Genomic DNA, 22877 nt, shown 5'->3' with positions numbered 1-22877 from the left:
CAGCAGGGCAGAGACAGCCTGGACAATTCCTATTGGCTTTTGAAAGCCATTAGAATTAGACTCTATTCAAGAGAGTCTATTCTATTGGCTTTCAAAAGCCAACAGAATAAAAGGGAGTAGCACAGCTAAGGAAAAGGGAGAAAAAAATGGTGGACTGCGTTGTTTGGCGACCCCCGTGAAATGGTCGTTCAACCTCAAATGGGGTCCTGACCCACAGGCTGAGAACCACTGCTCTAAGTCATACCGCACATATTAAGGTTTGACTCACTGAAAAAGTCTAAACACAACCATTCCGAATTATTCAACAATTTAAAGCCATGGATTAATGCAATTTGTTAAGATAATCATGCCAGGTTTTGAATGTATTTACTACTAGCAATTGCAAAATATTTATTGAAAACAGCATACAACATTGTGGTAAAAAATACAATGAACAGAAAGATAAGACTATAGTAGTGTTTGTCTCAAAACAGTATTGGAAATTATGAACAGAAAGATACTTTGCCATTTGTATCTTGCTTTTCAGGAATATGCTATGGAAAATAAATAGAAATTTTTGGTGGATTGTACTAGAAAATTTTATTGTACCTAAATTTTATTTATATTTATGTACTACATTATTATCAATTCACTCAAACATGGTCCTCTATGAATGTAAGTTATGGACCATAATCTACAATGTATAGTATGAGCTATTAATTGTTGTTACTTCCAAAGTCTTCAGCCTATTTGACTTTTCATGTCAAACATTCCTGATTTGCATCCAACCCCATTTTCAAGTAAGCAATAACAGCTCAAAAATTATTTTTTGGGGAATAGTCTTATGTATGCTCCGGTAATAATGCATAAGCTTAACAAATTGTCCATAAGAATAAAATAAAACTAATTTCAGTTCAATTTGACATGTATCTTGCAGGTTGATGCCTTTTACAGTATAAAACAAATACCGTGCATCTAAAAAAAATCTTTTTTATTCAGCTTAAATAAACTTTATGAGAATACAAGGCATATTTTAATTTCAAAGATGTAACATGTGATCTCACACTGGCTGGGATTAGAAACTCCCAATTTGATTTGTAACATATTTTGGACATTAAAAATATACTGGATTCCCAATGGCATTCCTCATTCTCCATTATGAATGCCGCCTATCAATCAAAATATATTTCAGTCTAACACAATTCTTTCACCCCTACCTTAAAGGACTTTTCAAACAAGGTAACTTTTGGCACAAACAAGCATGAATCCCAACCAGATTTGGGAGTTAGGAATTAGTTCATTTGGAAGGCCACTACTATAACATACAACAGCGAGTCACCAATCCAAATACTTTGTAACTGAAACAATCTAGAGTAACTGATCTTTTTTACAGAGATATTATCATTTGCCTCTATGTAACCCAAGAGTTGGTATTAATAAGTAACGTTATTACAAATTAACTCATAAATAGTTCATAACTATTGATTCTTCTGTTTCTGTCTGGTCCATTGTTCTTTTTGCTTTTTTCTCAATTTCACAAATGAAATCTTCATTAATTTCTTCTGATGATAGCAAACTTACAAAAGATTTTTATATACCTCTCAATATATGAAGTACACAGCACAACTTTCCAAAGGCCTTGAAAAATGAGGATAACATGTAGATATTGAAATGATAGGAAAATAAGGCTAATTCACCTACTCAGTTTTACCATCCAACATTTCTATTCGTCCTTCTCTTTTTGATAAAGAAAACTTAATATTTTCTTCTGTAACTTCTTCACAAATAGAGCTGTCCTCACATTCGGAATCATCGTCTGATTCTGTTGTATCACAGTCATTCAGTTCTACTAAGCCCACATTCTGTAATAATTTAATAATGAAAGTAAGATATTATTAAATGCACAATGAGAATGTAAAAATACATCAGTTTCAATGCTGAACTATGAAATCAAAAGTAGTCAATTTTTAAGTCATTATCTTAGACTTAGAAAATATCTCAACATCAGTTCATTAACTATTCCCACTAGTACCAGTAAAAATGAGTGGAAGTCCTAACCTACCAGATCCAATAGGGATGCTCAAGGTTCCCTTTACTAAAATGTCATTTTGTAGGATCAAGGAGATTTGCCTTCTCTGTTGTAGCCCCTATCTATGGAACAGCCTTCTCTGATCTTGGTTTTCTAGAAAGCCATAAAGACCAGGCTTTTTCTCAAGTATTAGGCCCAGGTGTTAAGGGAGCCTAAAATACAAATGTGTATTTGGTGAATTTGTTAATGTTACCTCCATTTTTCTTTTTATTGGATTTTTTAAAACTTAGTTTAGTTATGGCATTCTATTTATAGGTGGCCCTCAAATTACAACCATTTGTTTAATGATCAAAGTTCAAGCAGCACTGAAAAAAGTTTTCAGTTATGACCACTGCAGAATCTCCAGTCACGTAATCAAACTTTGGGTGCTTAACATCAGCATGTATGAACAATGGTTACAGCATCCCAGGGTCCTGGGAATATCATTTGCAATCTTCTATGGGAGTTTCTGACCAGCAAAGACAATGGGGGAAGCCACATTAGCTTAACGACCCCATGATTCACTTAACAGCTTCAGTGATTTACTTAACAACCATGGCAAGAATGTTGCAAAATGATTCACTTAACCGTCTTGCTTAGCAATGGAAATTTTGGATTGAATTGTGGTCAAGGACTAAGCGTATACGATTTTAGCAAAATGATTGCTTTCTGCCCTATTTCAGATGGTCAACCATTTAAGATGGTTGGCCATAGAAATGGTTTAAATAAACAGATTATTTGTATGACAGTCACTGTCAAGAAAAAAAATAGCCAAGAAAAAAATTGCTGGCTGGATTAATCAATTAATTGCCTTCCATGATCAGAGGCTGAAAACACTTACAAAAGAAATGCTGAAAACAAAGCACCACAGAGCCAGTGGCTCTCATCTGCTGCTTAGGCAAATCTTCTGGGCATGAGTTGGCCACCTCCATCAACAAGCAATGCAAGATCAGTATTGAAAGGAATTTTGGAGACAATGTAGTCAAATGTCTTCAAGTAGTGGAAGGTGCTAGTTTAGCAATCCCCCTAATTTGGGACTCTTCTGCATGTCTGGTGTATCACATGAAGAGTTTGTAGCAAACCTTGTCCCTGTTCAGGCTGATGGGGAATTTTGAGAAATACAACCCTCAAACATCCGGATTGCATACAGTAAAGAGAGCTATTCTTGAAACTTTGCCTGAAAAGTTTTTATGTGCTTAACTGAAAAGCTTTGTGATGCCCATCTCCTTGGCCTCCCAGAAACATTGCTTTTCAGGTAGATTTGGGGAAAGTGTTATATAGCAATGCAACTTTTATAAATTTTTTAGCTTGTAATTTTAGTCATGATTTTATTTTATTTTTTTCATTTGTACCCTGATTTTAATACTTAACTATATAAATTGTCTAGTATCTGGCTACTTTCAGGGAGTCAAATAAATTTGATAAATAATTATTTTAGTCATAGCACAGAAGTCAATTAAAAAAAAAGATGGTAATATCCAGGTATTATTGTGGATAACAGTTCTGAAGAGGTCTAGACACTAAAGAACAAGAGGTTTTTCTTATTTGAGTATATCATAAACATAAATGTAATGCTCCACGCCAAGGAATTAATTAGAAACAAAAATATATTCACCATTTCAATTATCTTTTCCATCGAAGGATCTATATTTTCTATGTCAAACTCTTGGCCAGGCTTGCTGTCCATTTCTCTTCTCAGTTGATTATTTGCACTAGCCATCTGGGGTAGAAAATTCTGCACCTTATCCAAAACTAATGTACAGAAACATGTTTATGAAGATATTAATGAGCTTCAAAACATGATTTAAAGAATTAAAAAAACCACCACTGATTAGGTGGTTAGGGTAGGAAGAACATAAGGACATCCAGCAACACCCCACATATAGGGAATGAAAATAAACATAGAAAATAAATATAGAAATATGCTGTTAATCAATTGCCATATTGCAAGATAAAATTATTATGTAAGATTTAAACTTCAAATTTATTTATTTATTTATGAGACTTATATACCGCTTTAAGTGCAAGCACTCTCTAAGCGGTGTACACCAGTAAGCAATGTATATATATATATTTACATTGCCCCCAACAATCTGGGTCCTCATTTTACCTACCTTGGAAGGATGGAAGGCTGAGTCAACCTTGAGCCCGTGAGATGCTATAGAAAAATATACTTCATGATATTTAGTTTAACTAACTGTTGAGGAGTGGGGAAACCAATTTTAATGTTCATCTCTGCTCTGTATAAATAATAGAAAATGCATGTTCTTTTCAAAGATCTCCACATATATTTAAGCTTTAAATCCTTTGACATTTCTGAGGATACAGCCCCTTCCCCCCAAAGGCAAGACTTTATTTATGATTCTTATTTTATAACATACATACATACATACATACATACATACATACATATAAATAATTCAGGAAAGACACAATCCTCTAAGTCAGTGTTTTTTAAACTTGGCAACCTTAAAATGGGTGGACTTCAACTTCCAGAATTCCTCAGCCAGCACACTGGGTAGAGAATTCTAGCAATTGAAGTCCACACATTAAAGTTGCCAAGCTTGAAAAACACTGCTCTAAGCCAGGGAATACTCTTAACTCACTGGTAAAATATATATATGTATATACTTACGGTTGCTCCTGGGCAGCCTAGTTGTCTGTAAGGTTGTGGCTTTCTTTTTAGCATGTTTTGAACTGAGCAAAAGTGTTTCACTGATACCTAGAAATCCAGAAATCCTGCTTCAGTTGAAAAGGCACATACTATTGATTTTACTAGTACAGTATTTCTCTTTATAGGCACTTTGAACTCTACTGCAGATTAGTTGATGCAAATCAGTTTATTCTAATAGCTACATGCTCTACTGTGAGAAGCATGCCACTTTTTTCAACTCCATGCACTACAAAAACCAATATAATATTGCAGAGACATGCTATAAAACTAAGCAAAACGTTTTAGGCTATTGTGCATTTCAAAAGTGTAAAGCACAAAACCATTCTCATCAACATTTAGGCAAACATTAATATATAAAAAACTATGAAACCAGAAGTGAGAAAGTCGAGACATAAAGGATTTTTTTTCAGATGTAACTTTCTTTCCCCTCATTAATTTTAGCAGGCAAGTGCATTAACATTTTCTTAAAAGTTTGCAAAAACGTTGCGCCTTATTTTTGAGAATATTTGTACATGTTTATTTATTCGCGCAAGGTCTCACGAATACCATGTCCCTACAGGACTTTATTTATTTTCCTTTTGGCAGTTACTGTTCAAGCCTACAGAATTTGGAAGCAACGCAACGAAAAAAACAAGTTACAGATATTGCAGCGTTTCTCAAACTTGGCAATGTTAAGAGGTGTGGACTTCAACTCGCACAACTCCCGAACCAGCCACTGGGAATTGTGGGAGTTGAAGTCCACACATCTCAGGGTAGCCAAGTTTGAGAAACACAGGGTTAGTGTGAAAAGACGAGATCAGGAAGCACGACATTCGTTCCTTGCCCTGCGGCTGCTCTCTTTGAACACATTCATCGCCAGTTACCTCCGCTGCTGCCCACGGAAAGAAGCACCCGAGAAATCTCCGGACCCGCGTCGCCATCCCTCTCCGCCATATGTGCCCTACTCGCGGTAGCGACGCATCCCGCCTCCAAGAGGAAGCCGGAACATACGGGAGGGAACGGCCAAAGCCAGAGTGGCTTCGCGAGCGTAACAGCGCCACCTGGGAGCACAGAGGACCTGTATTAGGTTCGACAGCACTTTATAGGAAGGCTATATCAGAGTAAATTTTCTCACACATATTCACGTTTTAAGTTCTGGTAGCCGTAATTTTCTTCTTGCAAGCCTCTTTTATAGATTCCAAGTGGCAGTTTGGGTCTCAGTTACAAGCGACTACACAATTCCTGTCCTGCAGAGTTTATTACAATGCCATTCTATAGATGATCCATGCAATGAAATAAAGTATAGATAATTTTGCATTATCAAAATATACCATACCCATACCGAGGGTTTTCATCAAGCCCCCAAGTATTCCCTTCCTATTTAGATTTCTTAAAAAAAAATCAGACAATTTACCCAACCATTTTGTAATAGTTCTAATAAAGGTGTTATCTTATTGATATTCTCCCAAAGATTCAGGATAGGAAGAGTACTGACACTTTTGAACTTTGGTCTTGGAGAAGACAGCTGAGAATACTATGACCAACCAAGAAAACAAACCAACAGGTCGCTGAACAAACCAACCCAGAATTCTCCCTTGAGGCACAAAGCACCAGGTTCAGACTATCCTACTTTGGACACACTATGTGAGGACCAAGCTCTCTGAAGAAGGCTCTAAAGCTGGGAAAAGTGGGAGGAGGAAAAAGATGACAAGCAGGTGGATGGACTCAGTTACAGTGGTGATGAGTGTTTCATTGGAAGACCTGAAGGACCAGATTAAGGACAAATAATCATGGAGAAAATTTATGTGGTTATCAAGAGTTGACAATGATTTTAGTGCCCTTTAATCAAGCAATCCTCTTGAAATGTGTGCTCTACAATTAGAAGATTGTAATAGTGTGATTGCAACCATTATATAAATCTTTTCCATTTTTTTCTGTAATATTTCAATAAGGTCACCATTATCTTGTCAGAAATTATTTTTCCTTGCACATTTATATTTAATAGACAAACTTGCTAGTCAGTTTAGACATTCCTTTTTGTTTCCCTGTTTAACCCTGCTACTTTGCGTGGCTGTGGGGCTGTTGGAACTTCTTCCCCATTCCACCACTGAAATATAGAGTGCACAGGATAAGCAGGTAACTTCTTCTCAGGTCTTTACATCATTTATCCTTCTTATCAGCTGTCTGCTCTTTCTATGTGGACACATGGAATCTATTTCTTGAAAGAGCCTGTCATACACACAGAACAATCTCTTCATCTCTCAGACTACAAGTCCCCATAAGTACACACATTCCATTGTAGAGAATGGACCGATTCAGTACAACTGCTTCTAGCTGCTTCCAGCAAATGTAAGATCTGCATAAAAGAAATAATGATTTGATATTGACAGTCACAATGTTTTTATTATTCTGCTCTGCAATGCTGTTTTTACTGTTGTTAATATTACTTCATTCATTAATTTTGTTTTGATGATTACTGCTGTGCATGTCAATCATGCTGAGCTTGATTTTATGGCAGAAAAGCAGCCTTGCTCAAGGAGGGATCCTATTGTCACAGCCCTTATCAGTATTTATTGTCTTACAATATTAAACCAATTTTTATTCTATATCAGTCAAAAAAGGAGTCTGAGAGTTCGAAAAAAATAAAGTGATAAAAATAAACAATGCAATTTCATAATCCATTGGGGAAGAATAAAAGCAAGACCTATAAAATATGAATCTAATATATCCAAGGAGTGAGTCATAGTCCACCATTCCACAGGGCCTGTCAGACACAAGTTATGAGTGGTTAACTTGCAAAACCAGTATTTCCTGAATTTAATCACAGATAAAGATTATTTGAACAAAACATGAGAAGTACATTTTACTGCTCAAATAGTGTAACTGTGCTTAGTTGCAGAATACATGTTTGCTCGATAAGAGCCAGGTTGTAAAATTTAGCTGTTGTTAAAAAATGAAATAAATTTCCCCAATTAAATATGACCAACGCTTAGTTCATATTTTATTATGAAATACTCCTGCAAGCATAAAACTCCTATGATTAAAACTGTAGGACTAAAACTAAGTCAATGTATCATACGTAACACCTGCATAAAGCTCCTATGATTAAAACTGTAGGACTAAAACTAAGTCAATGTATCATATGTAACACCTGGGACAAAAACATGTTGCCTTTAAAAGAGTGGTAGCACTGAATTATATTAAATGAATATGTAATATGCCGATCACTGGCAAACAGATGACTACCTGTTATTTTTTTAAACTTCTGCTAATTGTTAGACCTGGCAGGTGCCTCTGAGATTAAGCATTTCCCTTAAGGCATTCACATTATCCTTTACTAAAATTACTCATATATTATAGCTTATTCATTCTGCAGACTAGATAGAATTTACTCTGTGCTTTTGATTGTTAGAGATATTTTTATACAAGAAGTGCACCTTGAGATCAGGAAATGTAATTGAGTAATTTAAGAGATAACAATGAGAAGTGACGCTTCCCATGCAAAGTTCAATCCAAATCATAGTATTATTTCAATACTCTCTGAATATCGTATGATGTACACATTTGGATTGTGATGAATCCTGTTAGAATAAACAACAGAATGGAATCAAGATTCCAGTCCACCTTTTCTTTCTCAATCCCTGCAAACTCTTGCTTATATTTTTATGCATTATAGGCCAGGAAAAGTTTGGTAAAAAGCAGCCTATATAACTTTAAGGAGTCTTTTTCTTTTAAATTAATGCTATATTTTACAAAACATCATTAGTTATTTATTTATTTAAGAAATACATATTACAATTTACATAATAACTATATTATATAAATTATGTATGTGTGTGTATGTATGTGTGTGTGTGTGTATATATATATATATATATATATATATATATATATATATATATACACACATACACACACACACACACATATACACACACACTAAACAAACAAATATAACTGTCCAACTCACACATAAGTGACTCCAGACAGCAATTAAACCTGCAGCCAAATTCTTTATACATGAGAATATAACCTTGTATAAGTCCAATTTGGAGACATTTGGATTCACTCTAAACTTGATTTACTTTGGAAAGCTGATTAATTTAATCAAATTATATTCATGTTATATTACTTCTCATCCTTTTGATTCAGATCAAGAGTGTAATATTGCACACCTCTATTATTTAGTGGTTTTATAGTCTCCTTTTTCTCTTTTCTTCCATTTTTTGTCATCTTATCTGATGAATTATAGAATACTTGAAAGCTTTTACAGGTAGTCCTTGACTTATGACCATAGTTGAGCCTTGTAATTAGAGTTGTAAATCATTTATTTATTTAATTAATTTGCTGCCCATCTCGTTTCAAAGCAACTCCGTGCAGCTTACATTAAAAGCATTAAAATCATAAAAGATATTTATAAAACAAAAAATAGAAATTAAAATAAAAAACAGAATTATAGTTAAAAGATAGAGAGGGAAGGAACAGGATAACAGTCATAAAACAGTTGTTAAGCAAACCTATTGATTGCTATGGGAAGTTTTTTTTCCCAGAAACTGGAAAAATGTCATAAATCATGGTCACATGAATCCCAGGTGCTGCAAAGGCAGTAAATGCAGCCTGGTTGCTGGGTGCCCAAAATGCCATCCTGTGATTACCAGGGGGCAGACATCGTAACTTTGGAACCATGTTGTAAATGCCTTTTGGTTGGATCTAACATAACGTGGAACAGTAGTTAAACTGAGCACCCCTTGTTATCTGTTTTGTGATCTTGAATTGTTCTAATATGTGTTTTGGAATTTTTTTTAGCCTTTGTGGCTTCTTGCTTTTTACAATAAAGCTTATGGTTATATGCTAAACATTGAGAGAAGCATAGGTTGCTACCACTATGAAGCAATTCATTTGTTTTAGGTACTGTGCAAAAAAAGGAGAGAAAGAATGAGATTAAAATATATTTCCATTATCTTCTTTGCCCTTGTTACAGCTGCTTACAACTGCCTTGCTGCAGAACTGAAAGAAGTCTTTGTTTGTTTCTTCAAATTATGGTTATTTTGTGATTCATGTTATTGTTTTGCACAATAATCTCTAGTCACTTGATACAACTTAAACGCTTTGGATAGTCTGAATAGATGTTGATCTAAGGGCATGAGGATGGCATCACAGCAGCTTTAGTTCTGTCTCTGTTATTGGAATGAATAAAAACATTCATAAACATTTTTACTTATCTTTGAGAGGAAAGAATTGCTCATCACTTGGTTCTTATTTTGCCTCCCACTTGTTCTTCCAAGAGCAAAAAAACACATTACTGTAGAGAAAGCAAATTATAGCTAGTTTTGCCTCCGAACTGAGAATTTTGCCACAGTAATAATTACCTGGGCTTGGCTTTATATCTCTGTAGCAAGTAAGCAACCTGAAAGCTTATCATTACTGCCTTTTGTGATTACAATATGCATTTTGGCTGCCCTAAAGCCATTGCTGGGGGAGACCATCATGCTGGCGTGCCTCCTCCAAACTCCCTTGCCTGCCATCCTGATGCATTGGCTCAGTCGAAGGAACGCAGCATGTCAACCCCCTCCCCAGTTCTCCTTGAGTTCCTCCAGATAGGTCCGGCCTCAAAGGCCGCGCTAGCTGGGGATTATGGGTGCTGAAGTCCAACTCAGTTGGAGGGCCCCGGATTTGGGGAAGCTTGGTTGACCAGGTGGCTGTCCACCCCGCCTCCTACTGAGGCTCCCGTCACGACCGCGTGGGAAAGCGGCCAATTGGCTGGACCAAGGGCTGCACGCCGTCGCCCTTTTCTGCTCCCCGCGGGCCCCTGGGCGGAGAGTCCGGTCCCCGGAGGCGGCATCGCCGGCGAGCACCGGCCACATCATCCGGGCTGGGGGGGTTCCCGGCTAGACACGCCCCTCGCCCCCGCCGAATTTGGCCGCGCCTGCTCAGTGGGGGCGGAGGCCCCGAGGAGCTGTCAGCAACTCCGCAGCCGCCGGGCAGGTTCTTTCTTCCTGGGAAGGGTGGGCAGCTTCTGGGCTGCGCCCGACGGAGGATGGCGAGCGGCGGCAGCTATTGCGAGAGGCTGGGGCCAGCCCCGCCGTCCCTGGTCAGGTAGGTCTGGGACCGAGGAGTGCAGCTGGAGATGGGCGCGAAGGCGGGAGCCGGAGGGGATTCCCTGGCCTGGCGGGTCCCAGAAGGAAAGTAAGGCAGCCGTATCGGTCTTGGCTAGGAGGAAACTTGCCTTTCGCCTCCGTCACCCGGGCCGGGGCTTTCCCCGCTCCCCACTTGGAAGCCCCCTTCCTTTCGGCTCCCCCTGCCCACCTGAGACAGTAAAAGGTGGCAGCTTTCAGCTGCCCTTCCTCCCTTTCTCAGTTCCCACGGATGGCAGATGCATTGAGACCTTCCTTCCACGGGGCTTGGGTGGGTAGCCCCAGGGTCTTGCATAACGTTCCGGGTGGCATTCCTCGGGATCCTAAAAAGTAGGTCACTTCCTCCCTTCAAGAGTACTAACTCTGTGGATATTTCACGCACACACCCAATCCACCCGTTGTTTGCGCGAAGAAGGAGCAAGTTCACGTTAGTCACAGTAAGTTATGGTACGGTTACATTAGGGATATGTGATACCTTTGTAATTTTTGTGTTGGAGAAGGAAAGCTCATGGAGGTGAACTTGGCTGCTTCAAGGAAGTTCAGTAGAGAGCTCTTTAAACGATAGTTGGCAATTCCACAATTCAAGGCCACATATAACTTTATAAAGGTCATTGTGTATTTTTTTAATTTAGTATTTTTGTTATTAGCATAAGTATGCATTGATTTAGCAATTCTTGCTTATAAAAGATTAATGACTTGAAAGTATATGAAAATCAGAAAAACAAGAAGTTGGTTATTGCTTCAGTGAAGCGGTAGACAATAAACAATTGGTTTAAAAAATAATTAACAGATGATATTACTTATGGAGAATAAACTAGAAACAGATTAGAGATTAGCGATCATGGAGAGCATACTGGAAACATCAAGAAAAAGTAGCAAGAAACTTTTCTGTGTACTTATTTTCAGTTTTTACTTGAAGGTTAAATATCTGGGGGCTGGGGCCTGGGGCCTTCATCACTGATTTGATTGTATGAAATTGTATCTGTCTGGTTTTAATCTGGGTACCAGAATTTGTCACAAACTATAAGTTCAACACCACAAACATTTGCAATTCAAAATTCAAGATTTTCCACCCAACAACTCTGGCATGTTGGCTGTTGTTAATCATTGAACAATAGGTATCTGAGACAAGGGGAAAAATTTTCCTCAACTTTATTTCTAAATAATGTGAGTTGAAGTTCAATATACAATATATTGTTGTAAAGATTCAATTTTAAAAGCCAGAGAGATAAAACATATTAAAGCTAAAATTTAAGATTTATTAAATGCTAATTTTCATTAGGTGCTATGCTTTAAAACAGTGGTTCTCAACCTTTTTAATGCCGCGACCCCCAACCGGTTGTAAGTCGAGGAATAGTCAACCGGTCGTATGTCGAGGACTACTCAACTGGTGCAGCACCGTTTGCAGAATGGGACTTTTGGCGGGCTCAGCAGGGCAGAGACAGCCTGGACAATTCCTATTGACTTTTGAAAGCCAATAGAATTAGACTCTATTCAAGAGAGTCTATTCTATTGGCTTTCAAAAGCCAATAGAATAAAAGGGAGTAGCACAGCTAAGGAAAAGGGGGAAAAAATGGCAGACTGCGTTGTTTGGCGACCCCCGTGAAATGGTCGTTTGACCCCAAATGGGGTCCCAACCCACAGGTTGAGAACCGCTGCTTTAAAAAAATGTTTCAGGTATGAATAACAACCTCAGAAATACAGTACAGACTAGGCTTGTGACACTCTAAACTCTATTTCTCAACTTTAGCCATTTTAAATGTATGAACTTTAACTCCAGAATTCCCCAGCCAGAATGAGGAATTCTAGGAGTTGAGATGCACACATCTTAAAGTTGCTGAGTTTGAGAAACACTGGTCCAAGATATTATAGTCAGTTATTTGAGCTAAATAAGCTGCCATCTTATTGCATTTTGCATGGCTCTTTAAGCAAAATGTAAAGGCATGGGTGAATTTCTTCTGTTGTGCAGATCCATTTCTTGCAAACAAGGAAAGCAATTCTGTCTTTTTGTAACATATAGAAGCTTCCAAATTTTGTATAATAGGTGTAAATGTAAGTAATCCAGTTAGCCTTCTAGAGAAGTTTAGCAGGTCATCTGACTAAACCCCCACAAGATGCACTGTAATCTGTGCTATCTATCCCGTAAGTGAACAGGTCCATGTGGGAATATGCTGCTATGTTAATAGTATTGCACAAAACTGTAGGGAACAGGATTACAATGAATTAGAAATGAAGCGATAAATTTTGGGAATTTAATCTGAAGCAGAGGCAGGTAATCAGGACTAGATTGAAATATGTATTGATTATATCAATATTGTACAAGGATCCTGAATATTTCTAATCTCCATTTAACATTTTGGAGCAACTGTGATTACTTCCAGTACTTCCTTGGCATTAAGAAGGCTTATGAAATGCGCTAGATTTATACTTTATTTGGCAGAGAGAGCCCTTCGAAATTATGAAAACATAGGAAAGCTTAATTTCAATGGTTTTCTGTTCCATAGATATCTGATCTTTGGTACTATCATTTAGCACAGTTTTATTTTAAACAATAATTGCCTTTTATAGTATGGAACTGACATGGGTTGCAGTTTGTGTTGGTGGAGAGAGAGAACAGAGTGGCACAAATCAGGTAAAATCTATCAAGGCTAAAGGTTCTGTTTATTATTATATCTGATGTTATGCATCTTGGCTGCAGTGCGATCCTTGGCAGGCTTTTGTAGCTTTGCATAAATGAAGATTTTTTTTCAACCATCTTGAAAACAGTTGAAAAGTTATGGAAATCCTGTTATTGCTTTGAGTTACAACCAATAGTAATAGTAAAATAATATATCCTGGATAGTAGAAAAAAACTATTTTTTTAGGGAAAATTTTTCTTCTGCTTATCCTATACTAATAGATTTGGCCATTTTTGTTGTAAAACAAAAGGGCAACTGAACAATTTATATGAAAGTTATTAAACTGGTTAAAAATTAGGGATCTTTATGGTATAGGCCTCAGGAAACCCAAAGCATTATCCTAGCAACTCTACTTCCTTTACCTAAATTTGATCATTTCAAGGATGCCTACATCCCCGTGAGCCCATTATAATTCCTGCTTGGGAGGCGTCTATTGCTGTCTATTTTCTAGGTGGGATGCAGCAAAAAGCTTTGGAAAGAAGAGCTAAATTTAAAAAAAGAAAAAGGATGAGTAGAGGATGCTGTGATTATGTCTAGTATGCAGATGCTAAGATACTTTAAGGAGCAAAGTTCCATTGACGAAAAATGCTTTCACAAACCTCTTTTAGGGTTGCCCTAGTTGCGGCATTTTTTCTTATTTGTCTCTGCTAAAATGTTTGCCTTGCCTAATTTTAAAATGCCTGTAAAACAGGGAAAATAACTTCTGCTTGAGGCAAATGTGTCAGACAGCTTATTTGCCATGAGCTGTCAGATTATTAAAAAAATCAAAATCTGGATAAAGTTTTGGGTATTGGCTACTTGTCAGGTGTTAGTTGAATACTTCTGCTTTTTAACAGTGCTTTTATTCAGTCTTCTTGAATTCTATTGCATTTCACCTCTTAACTTATTTTCTATTTCCTTGTAAGATGAAATATTAAGAAAACTTTGCACTGATCGAGAAATTCCACTTTAGGATTTTGTACTAAATATATTTGGCTGTTTTGCAGATACTGGAGTTCCCCCAAACCTGCTGTTGTATAATTGCTTTGGTATAATGTCTTGTCAAATTGCAGTTTCCTGTTGTCTGATAAACAAAAATAGCAAGCCATGTTTAAAGCAGCCTTTGACTGTGTTTAGTGTTTTAACACTGGATTTGATAAGCTATTGTTTTGCTCCTCCCCAAGGCTGGTACATCATCGAAATTTATGTAGTGAAAACATTGGAACCTATAACAATCAGCATGATTTATTCAGTAGCTGGAAAGAATAATGGACATTCACTTCATCCCACAATTTATATGTGCAGTTGAAAATGTCAGCAATGGATTGGATTTAAAACTATGGTTTGATTTGACATTTAAATGGATATGTTAGAAGAGAGGCCCTTCAGATATTGCTGTCTAAATTCTAGCATTCCTTACTGGACAATGTGAGTGGGGGGGATGAAGTTTATGAACATCTGGAAAGAAAGAAAAATTATATTTCATATGTAGAGCTATTAAACAAATACATTCTAAGGAATTCCAGAAAGTGGGCTCAAGGAAAAGAACCTTACCTGAATCATGAGACCCCATGCACAGTCATCAGTTGGATTACTGCAAAGTGCTCTACATGGGGCTACCCTTGAAGAGTATTCGGAAGCTACAGCTGGTGCAGAATGCACACAGTTCTGGTGCCCCTAGGGTAGCATATGAACACAGCTATTGTGCAAGCTGCGTTGGTTATCAGTTTGCTTCTGAGTCCAATTCAAGGTGTTGGTTATTACATTCAGTGCCCTATATGGCATGGGTCCAGAGTACCTGGCCCAATGGGATTAGCCTGCTCCACTTGCTCCAGCGGAAGAGGCCTGCTACAGGCCCCATATGCTAAGTAATTCTGGCAGGTGGGGTCAACGAGAAAAGTCTTTTCCACTGTAGCCCTGGCCCTGTGGAACTCTCTACCACTGGATAGAAGTACCCCCACTCCTTTGGACTTCTGGAAACTGGCTTTGTTGGTTGGCCTGGGGCCCCAAGGAGGCACTCACCATTGGAGGTAGTTGACAGGATAAGAAGACCTCATCCCCACCTCATCCGTCTCTTAGTTCTGATTTCAGTGTAATTTTTAAAGTTTTAATCTATGTAGTTTTAATGTTTTAATTATTTTTCTACTTTTTTTTCTAAATTGTAAGCTGCCCAGAATCACCTTATATAGGAGAAATGGATGGCATAATAAATAAATAAATAAATAAATAAATAAATAAATAATATTCAAATTGGATATAATAATGCTAGATGGGAATAATGTGATCTGTATCTGTTCATAAAATCAGTGTAGTTCTTCAGATCAAGATGCAGATTCAGTCTCATTCTGCCCACTCATCTCTCCATGATTTAATTTGTTGTGCAGTTAAGTTTATTATTGAGTAATGAAAGGATACTACTGTAAAATAAAGTGTACTTTGAAGATCAAGAAATATTTTAGCAAATCAAAACAAAATTATTTATCTTATAGGTCTGCCCTTTCCCTAACATTTTAGCCAGTAATTTTGCTGAAAATCCTGGTATTATGAATTTTCTGTGAAACATCAGGAACACTATATAAAACTAGAAATCATTATGCTCATAGGATGTACTTATTTGCTAATCTTGTAAATGCATGAGCAGACTGTTAATCTGGCTAATCAAAATAGTTTATGATCTGAGCCATGAGGCATACTTAATGCAGACAATGTAATTATCAGTAATCCAATTTGGCAGGAAGCGTGAAGAATTAATAGGATTACTAATCATATAAAGATCTGGCAGGAATTTAAGTGAAATATAGCGCATTGCAAAATGGTAAAAATCACTGGATGCTTCAAAAGTCTATATACCTTGCAGGAGCAAATCTGAACTACAAATCTCATGGCCACAAATGTTACCTAATATTTGTTCTTTTATCGTTATTTCTTCCTCCTCCTCCTCCTCCTCCTCCTCCTCCTCCTCCTCCTCCTCCTCCTCCTCCTCCTCCTCCTCCTCCTCCTCCTCCTCCTCCTCCACAACCTCCTCCTTCTCCTCCTCCTCTTCCAACTCTTCCTCCCCCCCCTCCTCCATCTCCTTCTCCTGAACTTAAAAAGTTCAGATAAGGCATAAGAAAATTTTGCAAATTTACCTCATTCTGTCATTATATTCTATAGAAGTTCTTAGAAAGTTTGTTTTGAAGTCAACATCACTAAATCAATGCAATATTATAGGATGGATCTGTATGTAACATGTCATTTTGTATATAATTAAAGACAATTTCTATAAATACAGAATTATTTCTAATGACTATGCAACTGTTTAAGAAAATTTTACTCCAAGACTACAAATAATGCAGAAGGATGATCTTCCTCGTTATATATAGCAAGCATATCCAAGATGTATTGTTTGTTTCTCAAATAAATCAATAGGATAAATCCTTTAAGTGTAAAAAGTTTTTGAAAAACTTTCTTTCATTATGTATTGCTTTTTTCATTATATTGATGCCTGATCTCCACTTAATTAAACATTGCCTACTTCTGACTGCATAATTCGGCTTATAAAGCATATTAAGCATTAACAAAAGTTCTTTAGCTAGTAACTTTTAGTTTTTAATTAACAATGCAAAGAACACTATGAAAAAATATTACCATTTAAATTGCTAAAGTGAAGTTGGAATGCCTTCAAAGAAAACAAAATGCACATTTGGTTTCTGTTTTATTATTTTTCTCATGCATTGATTTCTTTAATCACAATCAGTAATAAAATTAAAAGTATCAGTATAATTCCACTCATTTGTTAGGAGGATTTTCCAGTACTTGGTGTATTGGCAGAAGATACTGTAGTTTGAGCTATTAAAAAAATATTATCTCAGAGCTCCGATTTCTTGCTTTGCAAAAGACTTGTTTGCCCAAATTATTTTATAACTTGAAACAAAGGCTCAATATTATCGTCTTCTGCTTTATATCTGATTTGCGCGTCCTTTAGCAGGATTTTTTTTATGGTGGTGTTTGTGACAAGCAGAATTGACCCTTTGTTGTGATTGAGGATTAAGGAAATTAAGAAGTTTTCTGATTTAACCATAATTTCAACTGGTAAACTGTGAACATCCTAGATTAAGATAATAATAATAATAGTAATAATAATAATAATAATAATAACAACAACAACAACAATAATAGTTGAGTTGGAAGGGATCTTGGAGGTCTTCTAGTCCAATCCCCTGCTCAGGCAGGAAACCCTATATCATTTCAGACAAAAGGTTGTCCAGTCTCTTAAAAAACTTCCAGTGTTGGAGCATTCACAATTTCTAGAGCAGTGGTGGCAAACCTATGGCACGGGTGCCAGAGGTGGCATTCAGAGCCCTCTCTGTGGGCACAGGCGCCGTCACCTCAGTCCTTCAGCTGGGTTTTATGAAAGCTTTTCACTTTAGGCCTCCGCCACCGTATACAAAAAAAAAGGTTCAATCAATCAGTCAATTTCAACTCGTGGGAAAAAAAAGATCTTGCAAAGTTGGATTGATCAATTGAACTTTTTAGTCCCACCCAGTCTGCTGTTACCACCGCAGCCACGGCCACCCAATGGCCACACCCACTCAATGGGCCACACCCACCCAATGGGCTACATCCACCCAATGGGCCTCACCCACCCGCACCGGATGATGCATAAGTGGGTTTTGGGTTGCAGTTTGGGCACTCGGTCTCTAAAAGGTTCTAGAGGCAGATTGTTCCACTGATTAATTGTTCTAACTTTCAGGAAATTTCTCCTTAGTTCTAGATTGCTTCTCTCCTTAATTAGTTTCCATCCATTGCTTCTTGTCCTGCCTTCAGATGCTTTGGAGAATAGCTTGATTCCCTCTTCTTTGTGGAAACTCCTGAGTTATTGGAACACTGCTATCATGTCCTCCCTAGTCCTTCTCTTCATTAAACTAGACATACCCAATTCCAGCAACCATTCTTTATATGTTTTAGCCTCCAGTCTCCTAATCATCTTTGTTGCTCTTCTCTGTACTCTTTCAAGAGTCTCAACATCTTTTTTACATTGTGGTGACCAAAACTGGATGCAGTATTCCAAGTGTGGCCTTACCAACTGGTTATAAAGTGATATTAACACTTCACGTGATCTTGATTCTATCCCTCTGATAATACAGCCTAGCACTGCTTTTTGGGCAGCTGCAGCACACTGCTGGCTCATATTTAAGTGATTGTCCACTAGGACTCTGAGATCCCTCTCACAATTATTACTATTGAGCAAGGTACCACCTATACTGTACCTGTGCATTTGGTTTTTCTTGCCTAAATGTAGAACCTTACTTTTTCACCATTGAATTTCATTTTGTTAGATAGAGCCCAAGTTTCAAGTCTGTCAAGATCCTTCTGTATCTTAAGTCTATCTTCTGGGATGTTGACTATTCCTGCCAGTTTGGGGTTGTCTGCAAATTTGATGAGTTCCCCATCTATCCCCTCATCCAAATCATTGATGAAGATGTTGAAGAGCACTGGGCCCAGAACAGAGCCCTGGAGTATTCCACTACACACCTCCCTCCATGTAGATGTAGTTCCATTGAGGACCATACATTGAGTACGGCCAGTCAACCAGCTATGAATCCATCTGGTGGTGATGCTGTCTAACCCTTATTTTTCTATCTTATCAAGTAGTAGGTTGTGGTCTACTTATCAAATGCCTTACTGAAGTCCAAGTAAATTATATCCACAGCATTCCTCTGGTCCACTAATTTTGTCACCTTGTCAAAGAATGCAATAAGATTTGTCTGGCATGATCTGTTTTTGACAAACCCATGTTGGCTTTTGGTTATGACTTTGTTTGCCTCTACATGTTCACTGATTTGTTACTTGGTTATCTTTTCCTGAATCTTCTCAGGTATTGAGGTCAGGCTGATGGGTCTGTAGTTTCCTGGATCCATTTTTTTTCCTTTTTTGAAGACGGGAACTACTTTAGCTGTTTTCCAGTTCTTTGGTAGTTCCCCAGTGCTTCAGGATCTTTGAAAGATATAGTTCAGTGGTTCTGAGATCAGATTTGCCAGTTCCTTAAGAACCTTGGGATGTAATCCATCTGGTCCTGGTGATTTGAACTCGTCTGTGGTGGACAGGTGCTCATTTACCATTTTTTTGCCTATTTTAACTTGTGTTTCTAATCTGTTTTTTTATTGTTTTGATAGGTTGGACTTTTTTCTCTTTGTGTAAAGGCAGATGCAAAACATAAGTTAAGTGGTTCTGCTTTCTCCCTGTTGCTAAGGAATTCCTGGAAGCTTGGCATTTAGACTAATCAGCTGTCAGTAGACACATAGAGATAAATCACATTTACACACCATTCAAAATGGACAATTAAAAAAGTTTAGAAGGAAACAAAAATATCTGAATGCATCTTCTCCAGCAGCAAAAACCTAGATCAGCAGGGATTAATACTAGACAAACAAGCAGAAAACAATAGCCTAATCAAGAAACTACCAAGGACTAAAACAACACCCCCAACAACATTCATAGGGCAAGCTACTGTATATAAATACAGTAAAATATAAATAAGTATAAATCAACTAACACTAATGATTTTTCCTAGTTGGATAATGAAACATCTGCATGCAAACAATCAAGTTTAGAGAGCACCAAAGACTAGTTCAATTGAGTGTATACAGTATTCTCTGAATTTATCATTGTGTGTTCATATTTTTCTCAGTTTGTACTTTTATGTACTCAAGGATGTAATTGTGTTATTAGAATGCAAAAATATTACAAACCACTCAAAAGAAATGATCTAATATTAGAAATAGGAAAATTAATTATTTTTTTCTATTGTTTTTCAGATTTAAACAGGGTTATAGAAATGTTCAAGACCAAAATGTGATGAAAAGAACACTTTCTACATAATAGGGAAAAAAGCAGTTTCTGTGTTCCTGTATAACTATACAATTTGTTGAGAGCTGAAGTGACTATCAAAACAATATTTCCAAAACAGTATGACCAATTGTAAAGGAAGATCTGTCAGCAAGAAAAAAAATGATAAAGCCCATAATGGAAAAGTGTTTGTAAATTGGACTATAAATCTAAATGCAATTCAGTCTGACAAATTCCTGAACTTACTGTTGAGTATGGTTCCAATTGTTTACCACAAAACCCAAGAAGAGAGACATAAGAAAGTGAATGGTCTCTGGCAAGATGGATTGCAGCCATCAGGACATAATTTCAGTGTTAGGACTGATCAACACGTGGATTATCATCACTTTTCAGAATCATCTTATCATGGGAGTAATGGACATAATTCATCAAGCTGTAGCCCAAAGTACGACAACTTTGCAAGTTACAGTTATTCAGATGGGACTGACACTTCAGAAATGGATGCTATGCTGCAGGACAACCATTTATCTAGCGACAGTGATGAAGCCTCTCCCATTGTGGAAGGAAATAGAAAACAGCCCAAGGAATCTAGTAGCATTATGGCATTACAGATACTTGTTCCATTCTTGCTAGCAGGATTCGGAACAGTGTCTGCGGGGATGGTTCTAGATATTGTTCAGGTAGGTACTGTATTTGCTTATATAACATGATGGTTCTGGACCAGGGTTTTAGACAATCATCTTTATAACCCTCCCATGGTTCTCCACAATTTCTGCTTTTTTCCCACTTGAAGAATGATCTATGGAATAATAGTTCACTGGCAGAATCTAACGTATACTTTATATTTTTTAAGCAATTACATTGACTGCAGTCAAAATCTCTGACGTTTTAATACATGTAGGTGAGGATAGGAAAAGACTTATTTTCTCACAAGTTTATTATTGTAATTTAAAGATCCACCCAGTCTAATTAGAACTAAGAACTGTAGATTCAGGAAAACCCAAAGATACTTCTTGATGGATTTAACTGTGGCATTTTATATTTTTTTTAAATATACTAAGGATGAGGAGTGCCTTACTTCTTATTATGTCCATGTTTTCTGGATGGGCTGATGAGTTGTGGGGTTTTTTTTTTGAAGTACCATCTACTCTTCTCTTTGCACACATTCCTAGTTTCAGTAACAATACAGATTTTTGAATCTCTCCAAGTTTTGATTAGATTTTAAACTTCTAGTTATGTTTAGCCAGAACTGTCTACTGGAGGTGGGTGAGAGATTCATAGAAGTATAGCATTGGGAGGGTTACCTGGACTACTCTGTGCAATCCCTGTTCAGTGCAGAGATCTAAGCTAAAATATCCTAGATAGGTGGTTTGTCTAGCCCAAGGGTAGCTGGCTCAGGAATTCTGGGAGTTGAAGTCCATGAGTCATAAAAGAGCCAAGGTTGCCTACCCCTGGGCTAGCCTCTGCCTGAAGCCATCCTGTGAAGAGGAGTCATCTCTTTTCTTGATAAATAATTTCACAGTAAAATGTTTTTATTACTAGATATTTCCTTAACGTTCAGTTAGAATGTCCTTTCCTGTGACGGTTAAGACACTGGGCTTGTCAACTGGAAAGTCAGTAACCCAGGTTTGAGACAAGCTCCATATGATGGGATGAGCTCCCATCCTCACCCCAGCTCCTGCCAACTTGGCAGTTTGAAAGCATGTAAATGCAAGTAGATAAATAAGTACCACTTTGGTGGAAAGGTAACAGCTCTCTGTGACATCAGGGTGGCCACATGACCACAGAAATACCTTCAGACAGTGTTGGCTTAAGGGCCTTATTTATTTATTTATTTATTTATTTATGAGACTTATATACCGCTTTAAGTGCAAGCACTCTCTAAGCGGTGTACACCAGTAAGCAATGTATATATATATTTACATTGCCCCCAACAATCTGGGTCCTCATTTTACCTACCCCGGAAGGATGGAAGGCTGAGTCAACCTTGAGCCGGTGAGATTTGAACCGCTGACCTGCTGAACACAGTCAGCTAAAGTGGCCTGCAGTACTGCACTCTAACTGCTGCGCCACCTCGGCTCTCTTGAGGCTCTCCTTGAAACAGAAATGAGCACCACCCCTACAGTTGGCAATGACTAGCAGAATAAAATCCGCAGGGATTCTTTTACCTTTTCTCCTCCCCCAGAACTCAAATTCATTATTCATTATGTCTCTTAATCAAGACATAGTGCAGAATAGCTTTTCTTATGTGTGACATCCTGTTAGGTGTTGAAGTTGCTGTCATAACTTCCCACAGTCTTTTCTCTGCAAAACTGAGCACTTCCTGTTTGTTGTCTGCCTTCATAGGAGTTTTAGTTCTTAATTCCTTAATTATCTTTGTTATCCTTCTCTAAACCTGTTTGTTTCAGACTTGACGAGCAGTCTAATAGTTTATTGGGATTATTTAAAGTGGGTTTCTGTTCAAAGTCATCCAATTTTAAAAATGGCTGGTCTGTAGTTATTATTTTTTTTTTTAAAATAGGCATAACATTTACTTTCTACAAGGCATTTGGCACTTC

The 22877-nt window shown here is 37.4% G+C and overlaps 2 protein-coding genes across 4 annotated transcripts in view; one reads left to right on the top strand and one right to left on the bottom strand.

The window, feature by feature from the left end:
• Positions 1-361: 361 nt before the first annotated feature.
• NOPCHAP1 (NOP protein chaperone 1) lies at positions 362-5739 on the bottom strand. The gene is made up of 4 exons (XM_039338218.1): positions 5585-5739; positions 4683-4769; positions 3663-3799; positions 362-1841 (listed from the first exon to the last, which is right to left on the bottom strand). The coding sequence occupies exons 1-4, from the start codon at positions 5652-5654 to the stop codon at positions 1677-1679; spliced, it is 459 nt and encodes a 152-aa protein (XP_039194152.1). The 5' UTR covers positions 5655-5739; the 3' UTR covers positions 362-1676.
• A 4717-nt stretch (positions 5740-10456) lies between these two features.
• Positions 10457-22877, top strand: part of SLC41A2 (solute carrier family 41 member 2) — a 41531-nt gene continuing 29110 nt past the window's right edge. The window contains exons 1-2 of one of the 3 annotated variants that reach the window (XM_039338217.1): positions 10457-10796; positions 20289-20999. In XM_039338217.1, the coding sequence (XP_039194151.1) occupies positions 20442-20999 (558 nt within the window). In that variant the 5' untranslated portion in view covers positions 10457-10796; positions 20289-20441. Of the gene's footprint in view, positions 10797-11133; positions 11272-20288; positions 21000-22877 lie in introns of those variants that run through there. The other 2 variants (XM_039338215.1, XM_039338216.1) reach the window with 2 other exon arrangements.

Source organism: Crotalus tigris, unplaced genomic scaffold (genome assembly GCF_016545835.1).
Source record: "Crotalus tigris isolate CLP2741 ecotype Arizona unplaced genomic scaffold, ASM1654583v1 scf7180000017694.5664430, whole genome shotgun sequence".
NCBI classification, from domain to species: Eukaryota; Metazoa; Chordata; class Lepidosauria; order Squamata; family Viperidae; genus Crotalus; species Crotalus tigris.
The sequence above is the reverse complement of the archived record's forward strand: the minus strand, read 5'-3'. Positions and strand labels throughout refer to the sequence as shown.